Source organism: Ursus maritimus, unplaced genomic scaffold (assembly GCF_017311325.1).
Source record: "Ursus maritimus isolate PB19 unplaced genomic scaffold, ASM1731132v1 scaffold_2, whole genome shotgun sequence".
NCBI classification, from domain to species: domain Eukaryota; kingdom Metazoa; phylum Chordata; class Mammalia; order Carnivora; family Ursidae; genus Ursus; species Ursus maritimus.
The window spans coordinates 89,486,102-89,510,883 of NW_024424452.1; the positions used below are offsets into that span (position 1 = coordinate 89,486,102).

Below are 24,782 nucleotides of genomic sequence, written 5' to 3' on the forward strand. Positions count from 1 at the left end.
GCTTGTCTTATTCTCTTGTCATTGTCTTTTGCAGAGCAGAAGTTTGTAACTTCAGTGGAAGTTCAGCTTACCAATTCTTTCATGGGTTGTGTTTTTGGTTTATATCTCAAGAGGCATCACCATATCCAAAGTCCTCTAGGTTTTCTCCTGGTATCTTCCAGGACTTTTCTCGTTTAAAAATTTGTATTTAGGTCTGTGATACATTTTGAGTTAATTTTTGCAAAGGGTTTAAGGTCTGTGTCTACATTCTTTTTTTTTACATGTAGATCCAGTCGTTCCAGTACCATTTAAGACTCTCTTTGCCTCTATTGTCTTGCCCTTGTTCCTCTGTCAAAGATCAGTTGACTACACATGGGTCTATTTATGGGTTCTCTATTCTATTCTATTGATCTGTCTATTCTTTTACCAAGAATTACTGGAAGTTGAGCCCTCCTACTTTGTTCTTCCATACTGTATTGGCTATTCTGCGTCTTTTGACTCTCTATATAATTATTTTTTCAATATCTACAAGAGAAGTTGTTGGGGTTTTCATTGGGAATACACTGAATCTATAGATTAAGTTGAAAAGAACTGACATCTTGACAACACTGGGCCTTCCTATCCATAAATGTGGAATATCTCTCCATTTTTAAAAAGTAAATTCTTTGATTTTATTCATCAGTTTTGTAGTTTTTCTCATATAGACCTTGTACATAACTTCTTAGATTTATACCTAAGTATTTCATTTCGGGAGGGGATGCTATTGTAAATTGTACTGTTTTTAATTTCAAATTTCTCTTGTTCATTCCTGGTATGTAGAAGAGTGATTAGCTTTGGTATATTAAACTTGCATCCTGTAACATTGCTGTAATTCTTATTAGTTCCTATTTTTTTGTACATTCTTTTAGATTTTCTACATTGATGATGCTACCAGTTAACAAAGACAGTTTTCTTTCCTTCTTCCCAACCCGTATACCTTTCATTTCCTTTTGTCTTACTGCATTAGCTAGAACTTCCAGCACAATGTTGACAAGGAATGGTGAGCTGGGCCAACCTAAATATGCATTTAGGTTCCTTCATGTCTTTTCATGGCTTGATAGCTTATTTCTTTTTAGCACTGACACTAATACAAAAGCTTCCAGTTTCTCACCATTATGATGTTAGCTGTAAGACTTTTTGTAGTGCTATAAAGTTGAGAAAGATCCCCTCTATTACTAGTTTACTGAGAGTTTTTATCATGAATCAGTGTTGGATTCTGTCATATACTTTTTCTGCATCTTATCAATATGATCATGTAATTTTTCTTTTTTAGTTTGTTGATGTGATAGATTTTCAAATGTGAACCAGCCTTGCATACCTGGGACAAATCCTACTTAGTTGTCTTTTTTTTTTTTTTTAAGACTTAAACAAAATTTTTAAGTAATCTCTACACCCAATGTGAAGCTCGAATTCACAACCCCCAGATCAAGAATTGCATGCTCTACCGACTGAGCCAGCCAGGTGTCCCTAATTCCTTTTGTAGTTTGGAGTCATCTTGCTAATATTTTGTGGAAGACTGTTGCATCTGTGTTCATGAGATATTGATCTGTAGTTGTTTTCTTGTTGTTTGTCTGGTTTTGGAATTAGGGGAATGCTGGCCTCACAGAATGAGTTGGGAAGTATTTCCTCTGCTTCTATCTATAGTAATTTGTGTCATTTTTTCTTAGTTTATCTCTTTTCTTCTTTCTTTTTTCCTTGGTTAGCCTGGCTAACCTTTTAAAAAGGCTTTGCCTTTTAAAAATAATTTTGCAAGGTACAGAATTCTAGTTTGGTCATTTTTTTCTCTCAACACTTAAAATCATTCATTTCACTCTCTTCTTGCTTGTATGGTTTCTGAAAAAAAGTTGGATGTAGCTCTTATCTTTGCTCCTTTACAGGTCAGGTGTTTTGTTCCTCTAGCTTCTTGCAGGTTTTATCTTTGATTTTCTGTAGTTTGAAAATGATGAACACCCAGGTGTATTTTTTTTTTTTTTTTTTTGCATTTATTCTGCTTGGTGTTCTCTGAGCTTCCTGAATCTGTGATTTGGTGTCTGACATTAACTTGGGGACAATTCTTAATCATTATTGCTTCAAGTATTTCTTCTGTTCCTTTTTTCTTCTTTTGGCACTCCCATTATGTGTGTTACACATTTTATAGCTGTACAGTCCTTGGGTGTTGTTTTTTCAGTCCTTGTTACTTTGGCTTTTGGTTGAGAATTCTAGTTTTTAAAATTAAGATATAAGTGACACATAACATTGTGTCAGTTTGTACAACATGTTGACTTGATACATTTATATACTGCATTAGCACTACTGCAGCATTAGTTAACACCTCTGCCACACCACGTTATCATTTATTTGAGTATTCTATCAATATGCTCTCTAGCACAGAAATTGTTTTCCTCAGCCATAACCAATCTAGTATGCCCATCAAAGGCATTCTTCATTTCCATTAGTGTTTTGTTTTTTTGCATCTCTAGCATTTCCTTCTGATTCTTAGGATTTCTATTTCTGTTTACATTGTCCATCTGTGTGTACTTGCTGTCTACTTTTCCCATTAGACTCTCTGGCATATTAACCATAGTTGTTTTAAATTTCTGGTCTTGTAACTCCAACATTCTTGCCATATCTGGTTCTGATGTTGGCTGTCTCTTCAAATTGTTTTCTGCCTTTTGGTATGTCTTTTTCCTTTTTGAGAGAGAGAACAAATGCATGCACACACACGTGTGAGGGGAAGATGAAGAGGGAGAGAATCTTAAGCAGGCTTCATGCCCAGTGCGGAGCCTGACACAGGGCTCTATCTCACGACCCTGAGGTGATGACCTGAGCCGAAATCAGGCACCCCACCTTTAGGTATGTCTAGATACCAAATCTTAATCTCAAGATTTTGTCCTGATGGCTGAACATGAGGTACTGGGTAAAAGGAACTGGGTAAAAGGAACACAGGCCTTTAGTACACAGGCCTTTAGTAATGTGGTGATGAGGTCTGTGGGGAGGGAAAGGGCTCCATAGTCCTGTATGTCTTAGTCTTTCAGTGCGTTTATGCCTCTGAACTGTGAACTTCACAAGTGGTTCTCAATGTTTTTCTTTCATCCAGGTTGTCCAGAGTGGCCTGGAGTAGGGTATTTTCCTTCCCCTAGATCAGCTGGGCTCTGATGATACTCTAGTAGGTCAGGCTCCGGTTAACTAGATTGCCCTGAAGGCAGCCCATGTTAAGAACAGAGTGCTCTGACATATTGCAAAATGATTCCTTTCCCCCTCTAAATGCCAAAGATGGGGGGATTCTTCTCTGTTACTTACTATGGGGATTTGGTTGAGCTCCTGGAAGTACATCTCACGGTACAGTGGGGGCTCTGCAATGACTAGGTCCCCTTGGCATTTTTCACTCTCAGACTTCTCCACATGGAGCCTCCTTCAATTCATCAGTAACAGCTCAGAACTGGTTCCTGCAGAGGTCTCCACTTTTGAGTCTTTGCTCTTGTTCCGGAAGCCATGATATCCTGTATTTGTCTCTCCACTCTGGGAGGCAGGGGTTTGCCCTGTGTTTTCTTCTTTCTCACAGATCCAAAAAGAGCTTTTGATTTTTCAGTTGTGTTTACTTGTTGTTAGGATGGTGTGGTGACTTCCAAGCTTCTTACATGTGGAATGGAAGGGAAACCAGAAATCTCTCTCAGTGATTTTTTTGAATAAATTAATGATGAAGAAAAGACAGAGGGCCGAACCCTTCTGAGGTTCCAACAACCTCTAAGTGTAACTCATTTACAATAGCAGCCTTGGTTCCATTTATATTAGGGCATTATGTTTCACATAATTTAAAAATTATTTGGTATAGTAAAACTTAAGGCTGAATTGATTTTAGAATCTGTGTATTTCTTCATTGAGCTACCAGTAAAAAAAATGAATAGTGCAGTTATCCTTCCCTTTTTGATCCTAATTTATTTCCGTGTACTTTTTAAACTCCAGGTAAATTTGTTCAGAGCCAATTCACCTAATAATTAATTAACCCCTCATATACAGGTTGCCTAAAATTCAATTTCCTTTATTTTGTTTATGTATGTATTGTCTAATTAGCCTGGGGAATTTAAGAATTTTTTTTTTTAACCAACTTATATAAGTGAGCTCCCCATTTATTTTTTGTATCATTTATTTGAAGTATTCAATATATCTTGGATTTTATCTATTTTTGAACACTTTTAAAACTTTGATTCTAGTCTTTAAAGGCCCTTTCTTGGGGTGCCTGGGTGGCACAGCGGTTAAGCGTCTGCCTTCAGCTCAGGGCGTGATCCCGGCGTTATGGGATCAAGCCCCACATCAGGCTCCTTCACTATGAGCCTGCTTCTTCCTCTCCCACTCCCCCTGCTTGTGTTCCCTCTCTCGCTGGCTGTCTCTATCTCTGTTGAATAAATAAATAAAATCTTTAAAAAAAAATAAATAAAGGCCCTTTCTTTAGAATTTTATGTTTCTAGCAATATTTATCAATAGTATTCAAGACATGAACAGTAACTTATTAAACAAGATTGTCTTGATAATACCACTAATATCATTGTGCCTTAGGCACAATCCAGTATGTTATGAATTAGATGTTCTAAATAATAATAAATCCTATCGGTTTCTTTGATTTGATAATAACCATCATTGTATCAGTCTACCCATTGTCTTGCCTATATTTACAATTTTTTTAAACACAGTTTTCATTTTACTAAATGAAGATCAAGAATTCCAAGTCTACTATTAGAATGTCATCCTAAAAGTTATTTAACATATCTCGGAGTCACAGCTAATCAGAGACTGTTGTCTTTAATGCAAAAGAGTTTAATTTCTCATATTGCACAGACTCTGAAGATAAACAGTCATGTCTATTACAAGACATTTACAAGTACCTGCAAATCTCTTTACCCATTCTGCTTGCTACTCATCCTTCAAAATTCAGGTCAAATGCCATTTCCTCCATGAAACCTCCCAACCTCTCCTGCAGAGTAGGGCACTTCTCCTCCAGGCTATCACATACACATACCACTATTTTAACACTTACAACATTCCAATAATTTTTCAACTTGTTTTTCTTTTCCATTAGATCATGCACTATAGAGCTAGAGAAAAAAATGTCATGGCTCTTTATAGGTTCTAGCATTTAGGCCACTCACTAATATATACATAGAAGGTTGTTAAAAATAAATGTACGTTTGGGGCACCTGGGTGGCTCAGTTGTTAAGCGTCTGCCTTCGGCTCAGGTCATGATCCCAGCGTTCTGGGATCGAGCCCCGCATCGGGCTCCCTGCTCAGCAAGAAGCCTGCTTCTCCCTCTCCCACTCCCCCTGCTTGTATTCCCTCTCTCTGTCAAATAAATAAATAAAATCTTTAAATAAATAAATAAATAAATAAATGTTTGTTTAATAAATGAACAGATTTTTATATCACAGAATAAAAACTTTTAAGTTTAGGACTTCGTTAATACTTCTCACACCATGACAACATTACTTAACAACTCAAGGAGATAGTGTGAAATTAGTGCTTAATAATTAGGCTTCATACAAGGTTTTCTGTTTTCAACTTTCTAACCTAAGCTTCAAAGAATGTATATTTAAATACAATCTGATGATGAATCAGCAGCATCTAGGACTATATGAAAGTTTTAATTTCATTTCCCTCTTTTGTATTATCTTCCTTTATTTTAAACTCCTTGGCTTCTGCATGTAAAAGGTTAAAACACTTTTTTTTTAAAGGTATTATTCTTCCCTATGCTCATGAAGAATCTTTGAGAAATTAAACTCTTATTTGGAGCAGTAATACCCTTAATTAAAAAAAAAAGTTAAAATATTACAAAGCTGTGGCAAAGAAAAAAGAATAGGCTGGGTCAGAATACACCCGCCCACAGCTGGGGACATCTTGGCTGAGGGGGGGTAGAGCTTGGGCCTGGGGCTGGCAGCTTCACCACCCAGAGTCCCTAGGACTCACCATTCCCCCCCAACTGGTGTCACCCAAATGCACTGTGAGAACACGGCACAGGTCTTAGTCCAGACATTCTGGCCACTGACCTCAACTACTACATGGTCCACAAAGGGATGCCATTCCACCACGACCATAAGACCTCCAAGAAAGCCGTGTTCATGGCCACGACTAAGGGGGTTGCCCTCAACCAGTTACCTCTGAAGGAGCTACAGACCATCAGGCCCCTGTCCTTGGGCGACATGTGCTGCCTGTGGTACTACAGACACAGCGTGGAGCAGTAAGCTGCCTTGAGTGGCATGGCGGGCTCCAGTGTTGACTGGCAGATCGGCCAGGTGTGAGCACTGCTGCGGGCCCAGCAGGCCTAGAGCCCTCCCCACCCTGATTCCAAATAAAGTGGGCCCAAGAGGAAAAAAACAATGATAAAAGCTGTGGCACTTAGTAGACAAACGGCAATAATTAAAGGAGCTGTTAAGGAGGTACTACTTTTCCAATAATCTCAACCAATTAGGAAAAGGTACTTTCATCAGTCCTACGAACTTGTTTGTTGTAAGAATAGATCACTTACAACCATCTCTTCAGGTGGAAATCAACCACTAGTTGTATCACTTTCTTTTGCTTGGCTACAGTTTTTAAGGAAAATACAGGTATATTTGTATCATAGAGTTTTTATTTCTAGAGACTTATTGAATGCGTTGCTGTGAGAAGTGAAAGATATTCAAGTAAATAAAATGTTGCTTATTTTGTGCTTTGTCTGGGGACAAAGACAGGAAGATTTCATAAATGAGACTCTGGTGCTTCTCAAAGAGAAGACTAGATAGAATACCGGAGTCGTTGTGTCTCCTGTCTTCTTGTGCTGTCCATACAGGCTAATATGGACTGTTACAATGAATCTATGTCCAAGCAAGTATGTAACTCTCTGAATTTACTCTTAGAACAAACAAAAGTCACTTTGGGTAATTTGCGGGTTTTTATTCCTGACACTGGTATAAACCAGGGAGTGGTAAACTTTTTCCATAAAGGGCCAAATAGTAAATATTTGAGACTTTGCCAGACCACATGAGGTCTCTTTTCTTAGCTCATAGGCTGTACAAAAACAGGATTGCAGGTCAGATTTTACTCAGAGGCCGACTCCCCGCTTTAAGAGCGGTACCTTTAAGATTATTCAATGCCAATCACGCTTTTGAGAAAAGAGCCAGAATGGGGCAGCAGGAAGGAGAGTGTAAAAAACAGTTTGGGGATATCAATAATATTCAAGCTCCATGAATAGCTACTTTTAATACTCTAAGAGGTTCTAACATTACTATAAAAAAGGATCAGAGGATGCATTCATTAATCCTGCAGAAATTTTTCTTTAAGCTGGAAAGCAGTCCTTAAAAAGTTATTTCTTATTATAAAGTACTTATAAAAATAATTTCTAAATCTACAATAGAAAGTAAAAGTGCTGTATCGGAAACCAGGGATGTACTGTATGGTGACTAACATAATATAATAAAAATCATTTTAAAAAAAAAAGAGAAAGTAAAAGTGCTGGATCACTTCAGCTCCAACTTCTCTTCCAATTAAGAGACTATAACTTAAAAAAAAAATTTTTTTTTAAGTTTTTAAATAGAGCACTTGAGAAATTCTGGTGGGTATGAGCACACATGATGAGTTTCATACTGTAAGGAACATTTTCAGTACCCAGACACTAAATCCTGAAGTCTCTAAGAAATCAGCTTAACTTAAGTGAAAGACGAATTTCAAAGAAGTTGCAACTATTTAAAAAAAAAAAAAAAAAAAAGGAAGCTTCCTTCCTTTCGACTCATCTCTAAATTTAGAAAAATACTGTAACTTAAAACTAAGTCCAACCACAATCAATGTAGGTTCACTCTTGGTATCTCATGTCCTACACCTAGGCAAACACTGGAAAGCATTTAAACCAGTTCAACAAACACGGCAAAGGACACTGAACTTACTATGAAAAACATCACGAATTTACTTTCTAAATAAAGAAAAAATGAGAACGCGTTGATATCCCCTTTTCTCTCAGGAGTGTGAATTTAACGCCTAATAAAAATTAAAATGTATTTGTTACTACATGTTCATATATGAATTTAAATAATATGACAAAAGACATAATTTCAGATAGAATAAAAACCAGGGCAATGAAGAAAGATCATGGCCACAGGAACAGTGTCCTGCAAGCTGAGACAATGAGCAAACTAAGAGTCTCAAGCCCGTGACTAAATGTGTATATTCCTGTATTCTGATAATCAAAACCCTCAGAAAACCCTATAAGAATTAGAGATAAACAAACCTAATTCACTCATTTTAGTATTTCCATTTGTTTTGTATGCCGAATCTGCAAGAGAGATAGCAAGAAAACGATTAGAGCTTAAAAGGAAATGCATCATATGGTTCTTTACCACAGGTTCATCATCAAAACCTTAACAGATCTTTATCATTATAATACTTAAAATAACAGTTATCCATCCATCAAAAACGAAAAAAAAATCCTAATTCTTTCCTAAAGCAAAGGACTGAGGAGTAGAAACCTAATGTGAAGATAAATAAGGTTCTTTTTTAGTTCCCATGATAAAGCACCCTTATGGGCTAACAAACTCTGAAAATGAAGCAGAAGTAGACTGCTTGGAATGACTTTACTAGTTTTCTTTCATAGTCATGAAATCAACTTAAGGGCAATGCTTTTTAGAGGTTTTAGTCAAAAAGAAATATAAACGAGGCAGAAAAATTTTATAGCCCTGAGCTATAAAGCCTCAGTCTTGATTTTTTTAGTAGCATTATGCTCGAAAGAATAAAAAGTCCCTGATCCTAGTTTAAAATCATCATGCTAACTAAAAGAATTACAGCAACATATAAGAACAACCTCTTAAAAAGAATGAGGAAGCCCTTTATAGATGTAAATGGAAAAATGTGTTACTATGTTAAGTAAAAAAAAAAAACAAAACAGACAATAGGAAGGTGCAGAAAAGTGTGTTTATTGGGCTAATATTTGTGTTAAGAAGGGAGGAAAATATAATTTATACATGAATTTATACATGAATTTCCTTGTACCTCTAAAAAAATACCTAAGAAACTGAAAACATTAGTTGTCTCTGATGAGGAGACTGAGTGGGTGAAGGACAGAGAGGGTAGGGAGACTTTTCATCGCATATTTATAATAACTTTTAAATTTTGAACCATATGAATACATGTACTAACCTATTTAAAAATAAATTTATTTATAAAACAGTTAAACCAACAGACAAAACAATCTCTTACCAGATCTTGAACTTCTTAGAGGGGGTCTACATAGGCTGATTATAGGATCTTCACTCACCACTAATACAGAAAGAGAAAACATTTAAAAAAATATGTCAAGCATACTAAATTTATTATACAATCATCTATTTATTCCACAAGGGTTTTTCTGAGCCTTTCATTAAGTATGAGTATATAATAGTGAACTATAGACAAGTTTCCTGCCATAAAAAATTTATGAACATGATGGAAAAATATGCAGTTTTTCTCAACAGACCATATTTATTATAAAAAGAAAAGAATACCAAAATAAAATACCAAATAAAATTCTTCTAATATTCCCAATTAAGAACCAAAATTTGCACTGTAGCACCCACGCAATTATTTATTCCATTTGGGGCTTACCCTCATTACGGATTATTCCCAGCATATTTTAATTTTTGGGTTAACTTCCTGAGAGTTAATATAGTCCCTCCAATTATTTAACCTTGTGTGTACTCAGGAAATGCAAACTCTAATTTTAAATAAAATGTTAACATTAGCCAGGGTTTGCTCAGACTGTCTACGGTTCAATGGCATAGGGTTAATGGAGAAGCCAATCCCATTACATAAAATGTTAACCTAGAAAAACCAAGGTATGTTTTCTCAAAGAGCCCCAAACGGCGTAAAGTCCAATATATATCTAAATTTCGATTATACTATCTTTGTTTCATTTGCCTCTATAAAAAACATTGTTTGGCTCTGTATGATAACTGTGAAAACCATTTTGAACTGGCTATCACTGGTCCCCTCCATTATACTGATTGCCTACGTTTGTTTTTACAAAACTGACCTAACCCAATTTCCCCTTTAAAGTATCTAGAAGAGAAACTTTGAAGGGTCAGTCACCCGTTTGTTCAAAAAATACTTAGCATGTTTCTGTGCATCTTAAAGACAGAGAGATGTAGAAAAGTGATTAAACTGATTTTATGTAGCTCAAAAAAAGCAGAACTAAGATCAATAAGAGAAAGTTACAGCAAAGCAGATTTTAGTTCATTACTTAAACAAATAAATTATTGTTGCTGTCTCCAAAATAGAACAGATAGTGAGGGAATGATTTCCATGTCAGTGAAAATGATCAGGCACTATATGAATGGATGTTGACAAAGGGATATCTGCACTGATAGAAATTTTGAGAAGATGACTCCCCTAAATCTTCCAGCTCTAAGATTTATGAAATATCTACCTTAGTTGCTAGCACTTCATACCTCAGGTATTTAGAACTTAAAGAAATAACTTTAAAAATAAATCTTGTACATGTTCATAATCCCATCATTACAACTTTCCTCTTTTCCTCTTCTGCATTCCCTCCCTTTTCAGGTTTTGTTAAAACCTAAAGCTCAACTTAATCTACAGGCGTCATTACTATTTTAGTTCCATCTTTTAAGTGTATGCTCTATGACGTACATAGCCTTATATAAGATACTTGAAGGAGACAGAGTACCGAAGAGAGGTATCAGAGAATGAAATAGCAAGTACCCTTCTTTTGTAACGATCTTCGTCCCTTGCTTGCTTTTGCTCACCACTGCACCCCCAGCATCTAGCATGGGGACTGGCATAAAGTAGGCGCTGAATAAATATCTGGAGAATGAATGAATGCTCGGCAACCAAAGAATCAAATGTTTGTGACAAAATAGTAGGCATTAAAAAATAATTATCTATGAATATTTAGCTAGAAACCACAACTGTTACAACAAAATAATCTATTTAACTATAGGAAAAATAAATGAAATTCTCCTAATATAATTTCACATTGTAAAATTAGCATACATGGACTGAACTGAATGAACAACCCAGTGGCTATTTTAATGTGAAAATAATTCAATTCTGGAACTTCAAACAATAAGAGTTCAAACTGTATCCCGGTTCTAAACTAATATAATCAACAGTTACCATAACTTAGAAGTAACAGAATGACAAATGATATAGTTGTCTTTATTAGGTTGTTGTAGAATGTGGCCCCTTGGTTTAGGTCTTTATTTTTTTTTAAGATTTACTTATTTACTAGAGAGAGAGAGAAAGAGAGCATGCGTGCAAGTGAGGGAAGGGACAGAGGGACAGAATCTTTAAGTAGATTACCAGCTGAGCAAGGAGCTCTATGTGGGGCTCAATCTCACCACCCAAGAGATCATGACCCAAGCTGAAACCAAGAGTTGGACGCTTAACTGACTGAGCCACCCAGTAGCTCCTCAAAGGATTTTTCTAAGAGAGTTTATAATCTTAATACAGTAACATAGGCATTGAATATAAAGGGTGTGTTTATCTGGAATTAAACTTGAACCTTATTCTAAATTGAGAACAGGTCAAATTATAAAGCAAAATCTCTTTTAAGATTTATTTATTTATTTGAGAGAGAGAGAGACAAAGTGCGTGTGCGTGCATGCACAGGAGGAGCAGAGGGAGGGGGAGGGAGTCTCAAGCAGATCCCATGCTGAGCAGGGAGCCCGATGTGGGGCTCAATCGCAGGACCTTGAGATCATGATTTGGGCTGAAATCAAGAGTCTGACGCTCAACTGACTAAGCCACCCGGGCACCACAAAGCATAACCTTATCAGAAGCAATGGATAAGGAAACAAAGCAGGATAAGAGTTAAAAAAAAAAAAAAAAGTCAGGGATAGTTAATTTCATAGTTACCATTATTTACAGTTGTGGACTTTCCTAATATCAAAAAAAAGCAAACCCAGGACAACTGGAACTAAAAACCGAAGGATACTAAACATTAATAACTGAACTAAATCCTTTCCCCTGCTTTTCAAAATAGTTTAAACAGTTTTTAAACCTCAAGTAGACTATCAATATAGCCTACTTCTATGTTACATTGATACTAAGATACAAATATTTTTACACTTTAACATCTCTGAAATTGGGATGCATCACACCATCTATGGCATATTACAGTTTAACTGGCAGCATTTCTTCCTTCTAGGTAGTACATACAACAATGACGGTGATCTTAAAACTGAGGACATTTTAGATTTGATGAAACATTGACTGTATCATGTCATGATTTTACTATCCAGACTATTTAATCCATTTTATTTTGTTTATTTATTTTTTAAATGGGTACCATGCCCAACATGGGGCTTGAACTCACGACCCTGAGATCAAGAGTCCCATGCTTTACTGACTGAGCCAGCTAGGCACCCCCCACTTAATTCATTTTAAATGGAAAGTAGTGTAACATATTCATGCACACCACACTTAACGAACTTCACTGAGTAGCTAATTATGACACAGGAGAGTGACAATGAGGTACTTGGGGAAAATGAAAAGGCTATGGAGAAGACAAACCTGGGTATGAACTTTGGTTCCATCATGTATCGTGTAATCACAGGGAAGAGCCTTAGCTTCTCTGAGCTCCAGTTTCCTCACCTATAAAACGGGTACATCTATTCTGCAGAGTTATGCGAATGAATGACCATATACAAAGTGGATGGTAATTAGTAGTTACTCAAGTATCCATCCCATTTTTTCTTGACATATGCCTGTATGGCTTACTCCAATAAACAATCTACAGAGCAGATTCACTGAACCTCTGAGTAAGTTATGATTTGGGACCCTTGATGAACCAGGCTATAATGTGTACATTAAAAAAAAGTTGGCAGATAAGGCAAAAAACAAAATCACTTTTCTTACCTGGAGTTTCTTGTGCTCTCTGGATAGTTTTCTTTGGGACGGTTTGGCTTAAAATAGTTCGTGAAGATGGTTCATCTTCTAAAGAACAGACATGACATTTGTCAAAATTCAGTATATATGACATGGGTACAGATTATGCACCTTAACAGCAATATATAAGCAGAAATGCAAGTAATTCATTTCTTTAGAAATGTGTAATTAGGTCTACCAAAACTTAGGAATTTGGGAAGAACTACTCTTAAGGCAATACAAAAATAAACTATTCACCTTTGATGCTTTACAATAAAAAGTATATTAATTTAGGAATTCAAAAGATGGGCCAGAGTTTCAGAAATGATGTGGAAGAAAGCAGAAGTGTGAAAAATGTTTAGATGCGTATACATTTACTAAAATAGAAGTAAATCCTTTATGTATTTAAAAAAAAAAAAAAAAGCTTATATAACTGCATTAGGCTCCGTGGCAGAGTCAATACAATGTAACCTATTTACTGCCTACCACGTGCAAAGCTTCTTCAGATATTGAAGGAGATAAAATTAACCTAAATTCAAAGATGATGGGATCTTTGTCTTCAGGAAGTTTCTAATCTTAGAAGTAAAACCAACTGGGCTAAACTGTCTTGAGGAGCTACACCCCAGAGCAACTTAGATCTCTTTAACATAAAGTTTTCAAAATCAACGCATCTTCAAATGTGTCAGCACTTCATGTGTCCGCAGGTACAAGCGTTACCTATGACTCTGCTCTTAGCAGAAAATCCACCTCCTTTTGGCATCTATCAATGGGCTACCACTAACTGTGTAATCCCATTGTGATTCAAACCCCTGGATTTTTAGCTCATAGGTGCCTTACACGGGGCTAACACGAAACTTCACCTGTGACTCAGTGTTAGATGGCGGAGAAGGCGGTGGGTGGGAGAGGGTGGCTTAAGGGAGTTGCTTCACCTGTGACTTACCTAAAAATATACTCTCGCGTTGCCAACATCCTTTCGGCCCATTTGGAGGAAAACTAAGTTTTGTTGAGCTACTTAACCAATGAGATTACACCGAGGGCCCCCAACGTGGCGAATTTTTGCACAGACCACCATACTTGAGAAAGAGCTCAAGTTTATCAGGCATTAGGGATCTTCAAGCTCGGGATAACGGCCTTACCCCACCTCGGTGTAAGTATTTGGGTGGGGTCTCCAGTCAATTCACCAACTACCCTATCCTTCCAAACGCCCACTCACCAAATTTCCCCTCCCTCTCCCCCCACCCGGGTGACGATGGAAAAGGACTGAAAGGTTACATCAGAACCACAACTTTCAGCTGGGAACTTCTGGCCTCTCAGAGAGGAAATGGAAGTGGCCTTGGTAGCAAAATCCGCAGGACAGAGGGAACCGAAGTGAAACCGAGCCTTTAGTGTTTCGATGTCCCGCCAGCCACCCAACTCGCCGTCCCCCCGTGAAGGCCTGCAGAAAGAGGCAATTTGGAACCCCCCAGGTCGATGCCCAAGGATGCGCAGAGGTCCCCGCTCAGGTCGCTCCGCGCTACTGCCTTTCCAACCCTCCCGCCTGAGCCTCTTCCCCGCCTGCGGTCGGGGAGGACCCCGCGTGGGGGCGCCCGTCCCCCCGCGCCGCGGAGCCACTGGAGCCCGGGCGGGGACGAGCTGCGCGGGGACGCACGCCCGCCCGCCCGCCCGGCACGCGCACACGCTCCGCTTGCGCCCGCGCGCTGCGCTCGCTCCCTGGCTCGCGGCTGAGACTGTTACCTCCGGCGGCCTCACCTTCAGAAGAAGGAGAGTCCCGTAACCCTCTCCTGGCCGTAACCGGAGACGGCTGGAGCAGGGGCTGCTGTGGCTGCGGCTGCTGCTGCTGCTGCTGCTGCAGGCGGGTACTCCTTCGCGTGTGCATCTCCTCGGCTCCCTGGAGTCGCGGTTGCCTCCGCTGCCGAGACCGAAGGTAGTAGGCGCTTTCTCTCACTTCCTCTTTCCCAGAATCAGGCCGGAACTCTTCTAGCGGGACTCGTCTTCTCGCCGGGGACTTTTCTTTGGCCACCCGGGGCTCGAAGTCGCCGTACACTTCTGGCGGCTCTTCTGAGAACCTCACTTCCCGCCGGCCGTGGCGCGACGGCGAAGGAGTTCCGTACGCAGGCGCGTCACTGCCGCCGCCATTTTGAGGGGCGAGCCGGCGCCTTCCCTCCCGTAGGGGGGCCCGGGGTGTGACGTACATCCCCCATCCTTCCCTGCCCGGCGCCGCCCGCCACCCGTCGCCCGCCATAGTTGTTGACGTAGCTTGAGTCGATCGCGAAGGTGGTTTTGGGGTCCCTAGATTCTCCAGCCGTTGATGGCGACGACTTCTCGGGGTGTTGGGCGGTGGTCGCGGAGGTCAGGGAGGCAGTTGAGAGTCGCTGGGGCCGCCGCCTGCGTCGTCCCTGCTGTGCTGCGAACCCGCCTCTGGGCCCATGGTGTGTCCTGAGGGCTGTGGGAGAGGCAGTGCCTATGCCGGGTCAGCTGTTGCGGGTCACTCCCGCCTCCTGGCTGAAGGCACCAAAGAGGAGGAGAAGAGGGAGTACGACGTCGCTGTCCTTGGCCTTGGGGGAAGGAGGGAGGGAGGGGACGACGGAGAAGGGACAACTGGCTGGGCAAATTGCCTCTCCTAAACCAGCTGCTCGTGGCAACTGTTGCCCGCACGCAGGACACGAAGGTGCTGGCCCCCGGTTCCGAGTCTCTGGGAAAGGCCGAGCGAAAGTCGGGTGAGGTTTCTGTCCTCGCCCCCAGGCTGTTGCGCAGTTTTCCTGGAACCTTTTTGATAGACTGCTACCTTAGTCCTGCTTTTCCAAGTGTTTCTAGTAGGAGTGAGGGTTTAAAGATACTTCTGCAAGTGCCATCTTTTCTTGCAAAAATTTTTAGTTTTCAGCTCCTTATGAAGGCAGTTAGCTAGTTTTACATTTTAAGTCACCTGTTGAGTGCAGAATCGAATCTACAGGCACACGCTCGGGTGGATTTCCATTTGCAGAATTGATGCAGTCTTATTCCTGGCTCACATGTAAAAGCTCCGTTCCAGTAGCACTGTTCAGAAACCTTGTTAGTGCCGTGTTATGGACATTGAAAAATAGTTTTATTAAATAAGAGCAATATAATTTTAACTTGTGATCCATTATTTTGATTTTGATTTTGGGTATGGTTTGATCTACTGAATTTGACTTAGGGTTTCCGGCATTTAGTTTACCGAATAAGAAAACATGGTAATAGCTATTTGTTTCACTTCTCTATACCATCTTAACAGATGTGGCTGATCTGCAGATATTTAGCCAAATTTAGACATGGAGGTGGTCAATATTTGGGAGAAAGATTAATGTTACCTCAAACATACACACTTGCCTCCTTGGAGTTCTAGAATTGATTTTAGTGAGTAGATTTAAGATAAAATTGTAATTTTGGGACCCGTTACAATGAATGACTCTGAAAACGTTGAAGATGTTTCAGGTATTTTAAATCACCTTAGAATATTTTTCAGCGACTCATTTGCTTAAACTGGGCAAAAATTTCAATTTAATGAAATTTTCAGGTGTATTATGTTTTCACTAATAGTTCATAAATTTGGCCGCTGACACAATTAACATGCTTTGGAGTCACTTAGGTTTTAGTCTGTTAGGAGCTTAGTTTAGTTTTGTTTACAGTATGCAACATAGCCAAAGAAACTGGAGGAAGAATAACAAAGGAGATGGTACTTATTTCTTAAGCATTTATTTTAAGGGAAAATTAAAAGTGTATTCTCCTTTGTCAGCTTGGGTTAAATGATAGAGTATTTGGAAAATTTGTGGGACTTAATTCTCAGATAAAATGCTGAAAAAATTGATACTTGGTAATACCTGGTTTTTATTTGATTTAAGTAATGATTTCTCTATAAGGTGCCTATTATATTGCTCATTATTAACATAATAAAAGTTTCATAATGCAATTATTAAAGGATATAAAATTTTATAGTATTAATATACAAAGTTCACATTATGAACATTAATGCATATTAAGTACCTCTGTAAAACATTTATCAGTACAGTATCTATTCAGAAACTTGTATATAGACTTTTAAAGTTAGGTTTGGGGACATATTAAAAAAATGACAAGAGGTTTTACATATTGAACAATCAGATAAGATGATCTTCATATTATTGAATAATAAGTACTGTTATACAAAATGCTTATAGAGGCTTAGGAAAGAAACTAATGGCTTTGGCTTTCCAAATAAATTGGGAATCTTAAAATCAGAGGCGTGGTAACTTTAATGTTAACACATACATTTGCTTAGGATTTTCCCTTTTGTGTAGGTAATAATACATATTCCTAGCTCTGCCATACTTGCCTCCCACACCTAGCAACCTTACAGATACCAACTTTCATCACTAACTGTGAGGTAAAGCTAAACTCTTGTCAAACCAGATTTTCTGCTGTAGATGTTTTCCAAACTATAAGGGTGGCCCAAAAGAGGTGACATTAGAGGCAGTAGATTCAAAGCCAATAGTGTAAGGGACTTGTGAGGTCACCAATACCAAGAAGGGGCAGGAGCTCTGGATGTCAGACAATTACTTCGGGAATTTGAGATATATAGAGGAATTCAGTGGATCACAAGAGAAGACAGGTAAGAGAAGAAATGATTACAACAAGGAATTTAATTCATACATTTATCAAACATCTGTGTTCCCACACAATAGATGTTTGATAAATGTATGAATTAATGTGTATTCTTTACCTTTAGGTAACTTGCCATTTATTAGGGGAAAGACATATACTAAAAATTATAATTCAGATTAAATGACTGGATTAATTGGTATACCTAGCTGTTATGCCTAGGTCTAGAAATCTAGTGTTGTTGACACTGGATTTCTAAAGCAGCTATTCTAAAGGAAATATTTTATTTTAAAATAATGTAATTTTTGTATGTAAGTTTTTTGTTTAGGGTAAGCAGAAATCCAGTTACTGAGAAAGCATCTATCAATTCATTGTGCATAATCACATTTCTGGTCAGATAGGAAAAGAACTTTATATCTTAGTAGAAATACAACATTGTTATTTTTAATAAGTTAAAAATGATTAAAATATTAAGAGAAACTAAAGAAGTAGTAGCTAACCCCATTTATTCCCCATTCTCACAAGTGATAGGAAAAATATTTTAAAGACAATACAAATGAAAGTGTCTAGCTGGAAATTAAGAAAAATTAAATTCAACAAAGTGAATGGGATATAATATTCTTCCACTATTCTTTGTTGAATTAGAAATTGCAGTCAAATACTAAACAGCATTAAGCAAGTATTAAATCTTGTGATTTCTGCAGAAAGAGAATGATAGATGAAGGCACCAAAAATCACCACTACATGAAGAATCATTAACCAAATAAATATTTGAATTTTTTCTTTGTACTAGACAGCCCCTGTTCTAGGTGCTGGGTATATAGCAGTGAAAGAATAGACCAAAAGACAACCGTCCCTGCCTTGGAATTTACATTCTCTGGGAGTCAGATAAAAATCTAAGTAAAATAGTATATTGTTACGGGAAAAAATGAGGAAAGGGAAAGCAAGTAAGCTTTAAGAGGGATTTCTTCTGTGTTGTTTTGAGTTGGTGTTGGTCAGGAACAGGAATTTTAGACTTTCTTGACTGCCCCTGACCGATCATGTGTTCTAGGGTAAATTGTTGCCATGTCTCAATCTGCACATTTGTAAAATTAATCAAAATAATAGCTATTTTTTATTTATCATTTACTGCTGTCATTTAACAGATACCGTTACGTTCATTAATTAGCACGTTTACTCACAATAACCTTATGAGGTATGTATGTAAGAGCCTTGTCCCCATTTGACACGAGCAAACTGAGGTTTGGATTAAGCAACTCGAGGACACACACCTAGTAAAGGTAGAGACCGGGTTCGAAGTCACTTCTGATTGGTGCTTGCCGTTACTGGGTAGTGCCCCTCACTGAGTCTATTCCACGGGTTGTTCCAGCCTGTAAATTCATAAAGGCTAGAGTTGGTGGTGGTTTTGCAGAGATGCGGGCCTTCTTGTGGAACTGCAGGGGAAGCGAACCCGGGCGGTTCTGTTGCGCGCACTCACCACGCCCCTCGCCTGGGCTCCCGTGGGTGGGTGGGGAGTGGAGGGGGGGGTGCGCACTGCGTTGTTGGAGGGGCGGGCCGACTACCAGTCCCAGCATTCCGCGGGCTCCTCCCCTCCCCGCGGAGGTCATGTCACGTGGACAGGGACTGGGACGACGTTTTGATCCGCCGCGTCCGAGGAGGGGTGCAGCCTGGCGTCGTGGAGCAGAAAGAACACCCGAAGGGCTCCCCTGACGTTGACAGTTGACAGTTTAAGACCCTACTAGAATTTGTAAGTAAGTAAATTGTATATGCAACTTTTCCATATGCTAATATTTGATCTGATATCTTCTTTGGAAAGATTTTTTCCTAAATGATCCTTCCCCACCCCCACCTCCCTACTGCAAAAAACCTTAAACGGAGCAGTTTGGGAGCATATTTTTGTTTTGGAGTAAAAGAAGAGAAATCAAATCTTATAAACATTAAACAGATTAATGTAGGAATAAATGTGTTGTGTGGACTTTTAGACGAGAGGCAGAATTCCTATAAGACTCAAAATATAAACGGGAAATCGTCCAGCGCAGGTGGCGATTATTCCCTTTACCTGCGTGCCTAAGAGGATCTCATTATTCGTCATCTTTATTCTTATAAAATAGTACTCTCCTCACACCTTTTTTAGCCATAATGGTGCTAAAAAGGGCGAAGTTTGAAGTTTTGGTTAAGACCGTAAAATTATTTTGTTTACGTATTTTATTTATATATATATATATATTTACGTATTTTATTTATATATATATATATATATTCTCAGCTGCATTTAATACCCATTGTGGAAGTTTACCCCTTTTTCCTTCCTTCAAGAAGGTGTATAGTATTCTATCAGTAGTGCTTGTTAGACTTTATACATAGATACAGGAGTTATCTTGATCTGGTTCTGCATACTGCTTTTGTTTCCGTTTTACCTGTCTTTAGGTCTTAAAACATTTTATTTTGGATCTGTATGAGAAATCCTCTCCTTTCTCTATTTTTTTTAAGAATTGGGACTGTGATGGAGGGGCAGGGAAAAGAATCAGGGCCATGAAATCTATCCATATTTATCACTTTTATTTTTTAAGCACATGATTAGCATATACATGGCCAGTGGAAAATCATTTGTTGAAAAAAGGAACTTAATGGTAGAAGAACTGACAGTGTTCTTGGAAGCGTCCTGTGTGGATTACAACGGTTTGAAAACTGACATTTGCTGCGGAAACTTTAAGTGAGATCTCTCCTCAGTAATTCTGATTATGTTGAAGGCAGAGACCAGGACTTGATTACCAGTTTTACTGCTGGTTCATCACATAACCATGAGTGACTCAACTGAAGCGCTATTTCATTTATCTTGTTGTTAGCATAGAGATAATACTAGCCTGAGAGCTCCTGTAACTTATGAATAGAGGAACTTAAAAATTTAGCTAATAATATCTGAGAATTTGGGGGCATTTTAATAATGTTTTGTGTCTTGTATGTAATTTGTTTTTGCCAAAGAAGTTATTTTAAACCATATACCTTGGAAATCCACATTTCTCTGAAATGCCACTTGAATTTCCGGGAGGGAAGTTTGCTTGGAGAAGCCTTATCTGCTTTCTGCTGTTTCTCATTTTGCATGAAGAATCTAATTGTGTTAAAGTTTGTTAGTAGTCTACATCTCGTGACTATTGTGTCTCACAAGACATAAGTCTGTATAGTGACTATACTGTAATGTAAGTTTTGCACACCAAATCAAGCTTTTTGTAAATAAAGAATGATGTCCCCAACATTGGTCATAAATATAGAGTTTAGAGTTAGAGCCGAGTTTGAATTCCTGTTCTGTCAGTGTGATTTGGGCGGGTTGCTGTATTGTTCCTTTCCTCATCTGTAAAGTGGAAAGTCATAGGGTTATTTGGAGTATTAAATGGTATAGTTTAAGGACTCAATAGATGGAAACTTAATAGGGCTACTTTCTTCTTTACTAACACTGAAAGAATCGGTCTATGATTTTGATAATCAGAATAGAAAGGAAGAAAATTCACCTATAATTCTACTACCTCAACAGATTAAATTGTTTTTTTTTTTAATAAACTCTCATTTAGTCCTTGACCATAGGTATACGTAATATAAATGTAATAATATTTTTGCAAAAAGTCAAATTTTAAAGTTTGGTTTGTTAACTTCCAAGAGTTTTGTTTTATTTTTTTATTTTATTTTTTTTTTTTTTTAAGATTTTATTTATTTATCGATCCCAGAACGCCGGGATCACGCCCTGAGCCGAAGGCAGACGCTTAACCGCTGTACCACCCAGGCGCCCCCAAGAGTTTTGTTTTAGATATATAAATAGAGCCGTCTGGGTCTGCCTTTATTCTGATCTACCAGTGGAGAAACAGCAGAACTTTCCATTAGCACAGTTTCCACTTGCTCTCCCCATTCCAAAAAATAAAACCTCTAGTAGCAGTGTTACTTAATAGTTCAAATAATAATAGTTTTTGAGGGCTTCTTTTGTGCCCTCGTAGTGGCAAACGTGGCACATTATCTCTTTAACCCTCACAGTGCCTCTTTTATGTAGGTAATTTCTTTTTGTGGTTAAGAAAACAAAGGCACAGAGGTAAGTTCAACGACTGCTCAGGCCCAGGCAGCTGACTTTAGAGGTGCTGCAAGGAATTTATTTGTGCAGCTTCAGTGTATGGATGTTAAGTCACATACGTAGGCAGGAATTGATCCTGGAGGCTGACTTAGAACTTCTTTTTATACAAGTGTAACAATATTTGTAACTACTGTAACCACCTTAAAAATTTTTTTATAGGAAAATAGTGAAGAATAGGGAAGTGTTGACTGAACAGATGAAGCATTCATTTATGGTTTTATTAGTTGTGTCAGTAAAAGTATGATTTATATACAAGGTGAGTTATTAAGAGTACTTTTTAAAATTAAATATAGGGCCTGCAGTGAAGGAAAACTTCTTCAAAGCAGTGTTTCTCAAACTTTACAGTGAAGCCTTAGAATCATTTGGCAAACCTCTTAAAACCTAGCCTGCACCAGCCTCTCCAAGATTCTGGGTAAAGTAGGTCTGGCGCGGGGCACAAGAATTTGCATTTCTCCTATGCTCCAAGATGGTGCTAATGATTTCCAGCTAATGAGTTTAGTAAGGAAACAAATATTAGTGGTGGCTGTCCAAATTGTTGGTTTGACAGTGAAACTTTGGTTTTTAAGGACTGTCCTTTGCCAGAAGGACCAAGGATTTTTTTTGAAACACAGTTGATTCCAGGGCTGAAGCAGGAAGCCTGGAACATCTTGTAGTGCTTGAAATTAAGGAAATGCTCAAAAAAGTTTGGGGGCTTGTTGAAAGGACGCAGGAATCAACTTGAAGGAGCTTCTAATGGCCAAAGTTGGAACAATTTGAACAACAAAATTGGATTTTAAGGCATGGAATAAAATAAGTGTCCATGTTGAATGGATATAGTTGAATAAACAAATGGGAGAAGGGACAGCTCTTCCTTACTGAAGAAGTCCCGTGAATGAATGAAAACAAGAAATAGAAAGTCATCAGGCAAACAGCACTGTAGTAATTATTGCAGACAAAATCCACCTGTAATACTAGTGGATGGAGGTTTGAGGAAAATCTGGATATTTGCATGGTTTGAAAATACCTCTCTTTAAGATAATTATTAGTTGCAAAAACTAGTAACTTGGCAGTGGAGATACCATCCATATGAACCCAATGATTGAAGTTAACATCACTGGTAGTAGGACATGGACATCATGAATTCAGTGATACAATGCAGTTAGAAGGATACGATATCATTTCTGTGGTGTTACTCCTGCCAAAAATGCAATCTGTTCATCTTTCTAATCATGGGAAAACAGTAATACAAACCCAAATTGAGGATCATTCTACAAAGTAAGTGACCGTTACTTTTCAGAAGTGTCAAGGTCCAGAAGACTAAATTCACAAAAGACAAAAGAAACTGTAAAGACTAAGAGACTGTCACAGTTTAGAGATTCAGGAGAATTAACAACTAAATGCAATATGAAATCCCAGATTGGATCTGGAACAGAAAAAGGACATTAATGGAGAAACTGGTGAAATTTGAACAGTCTGTAGTTTAGCTAACTGATTTGTACCAGTGTTAGTTTCTTGTTTGTTTGTTTTTTTTAATTTTATTTATTTATGAGAGAGAATAATACTGGCATATTAGACAATAAATATGGTGCAGAGGAGTGGGCAAGACTTAGAAACTTAGTTTTAAATACAGACACAAATAGCTGGTGTAAGTAGAAGTACCTGAACTTGGCAGTGGGTCCCACTATTGAAAGCTGTGTATTAACCTTAAAGTTTTTACTGCTGATATTTGAAATTGAAACTGTAGATAGAATTTGAGCCATGACTTTTGGTCCATTAGGGCAAGGTCAATTGAAATGTATGAATAAATATCTAAAGCAGTTGTTCCCTTTTAGGGTATGCTAGCAATCCACACATACACCTGTTTTGTCTGTCAGTTCATGGAGTGAGAGGAGAACATTTCGGCAGCTGTTTTCTAACTCAGGATCATTTTTTTTTTGTTTGGCTCATGTGTTCTTCATAAGAGGGAACAGTGTATGTGGTAAGTCGTGCTGAAGATTGTCATCCGTATGTCTTCTCTCACTGATTTCAGGACTGCCAAATTAGAAATAGCTCCTCACAAAACAGTCTGAAGACTTTCTAAGGAGCATTTATTTTCATAATGTATTTTTAACAAAATTATTTTAGATTATGTGAATTTACAAAGAAGATTCCTGTTTATCCCCATGCTCCTTAATCTCCTGTCATATAAATTCGAAACTACTTACAAAATATGAAATTTGAATAGTTTGACTTTGTGTATGAAATTTACCAGAGAAATGGTCTCATATAAAAAATAGATATTTTTGATTATTGGTTAACCTTTAGAATATAATACTCCATGAAAGAAAATAATTAAAATGGGAACTCAGGGTTTAAAGCATTTATATTTTTTCTATGTATCTGTGTTCTGGTTTTATATATTATATGAGGAGTTAGCGGAGGCCAAATTCTAAGGGATATGTTTGCCTGGAAAAGTCACCCCAATCCTGACTCAGTCTGAGACTTACATTATCCTACCATAAAAAGAACAAGAGAATTTTTGTCTGTCAAAGGCAGATTTGAGCTTACTTACTAACATCCACTCAGGAAATAGCAAAGAACGAAATAGAATCAGAGTATTTAGAGAAGATAATTATTTAATATGTATTAAGCTGCCATTATTAGTAGACAAAAATTTCAGTGGATTAGCGTTGCATTTTCATTTTGCAGTTAAAGTGCTATTTTCTAAATTTCTCCTAAGTTTTGGGAAGAATCTTAAATTTACTGTAGTTCTTTACACACAAAAAAACCTGATTTATGTTTTCTTTCTGTATAGCGTTTGTGCAGTAGAGAAACTCTTTTAAACTTTAGTTTTTACCCACTGTTGCTGGTTAAAAGGTTTGAAAACCTTGCTGCTTCTTTGGGCCTTCCAGAATTTCCTATGAACTCTACATGCGGTCTTTTAATATCTATCTGAAGGCCTTTAGCCTTTCACCCAAAGCATTGTTTCCAATCTGGATTCCTGGATGTCTGGAAGTGCTGTAAGACTTTTCTCTATGTAGCCACACAGTACTTGGCATTGAGCCAACTACGTGGTTGGTTTTCTCAGTAACTTAAACAATTATGTTTAATAATCAATAGAGAAATGGTGGTTTCTCAAGGTATTTTCAGCATTTCCACAAGCCTAATGGTAATCATATATTTACTTTAAATCAACTGCTTTTAATGTAAGCTAATAACAAGTTGAGGAAGGAAACAAATCCAGAAT

General features: G+C 38.0%; 2 protein-coding genes across 8 annotated transcripts in view; one reads left to right on the forward strand and one right to left on the reverse strand.

Moving 5' to 3' along the window:
* The window catches only part of TOR1AIP1 (torsin 1A interacting protein 1), a 37,525-nt gene extending 20,776 nt beyond the window's left edge, over positions 1–16,749 (reverse strand). The window contains exons 1-4 of one of the 5 annotated variants that reach the window (XM_040636329.1): positions 14,620–16,749; positions 12,862–12,939; positions 9,208–9,267; positions 8,243–8,287 (exon numbers count right to left, since the gene is read on the reverse strand). In XM_040636329.1, coding sequence (XP_040492263.1) covers positions 8,243–8,287; positions 9,208–9,267; positions 12,862–12,939; positions 14,620–15,112 — 676 coding nt within the window. In that variant the 5' untranslated portion in view covers positions 15,113–16,749. The remainder of the gene's footprint in view (positions 1–8,242; positions 8,288–9,207; positions 9,268–12,861; positions 12,940–14,619) is intronic. The other 4 variants (XM_040636328.1, XM_040636326.1, XM_040636330.1 and 1 more) reach the window with 4 other exon arrangements.
* LOC103672448 (torsin-1A-interacting protein 2) overlaps positions 14,669–24,782 on the forward strand; it is a 40,088-nt gene continuing 29,974 nt past the window's right edge. Inside the window, exon 1 of one of the 3 annotated variants that reach the window (XM_040636332.1) lies at positions 14,669–14,794. The gene's annotated coding sequence lies outside the window, so the exon portion shown is untranslated. Of the gene's footprint in view, positions 14,795–19,087; positions 19,215–24,782 lie in introns of those variants that run through there. The other 2 variants (XM_008701146.2, XM_008701144.2) reach the window with 2 other exon arrangements.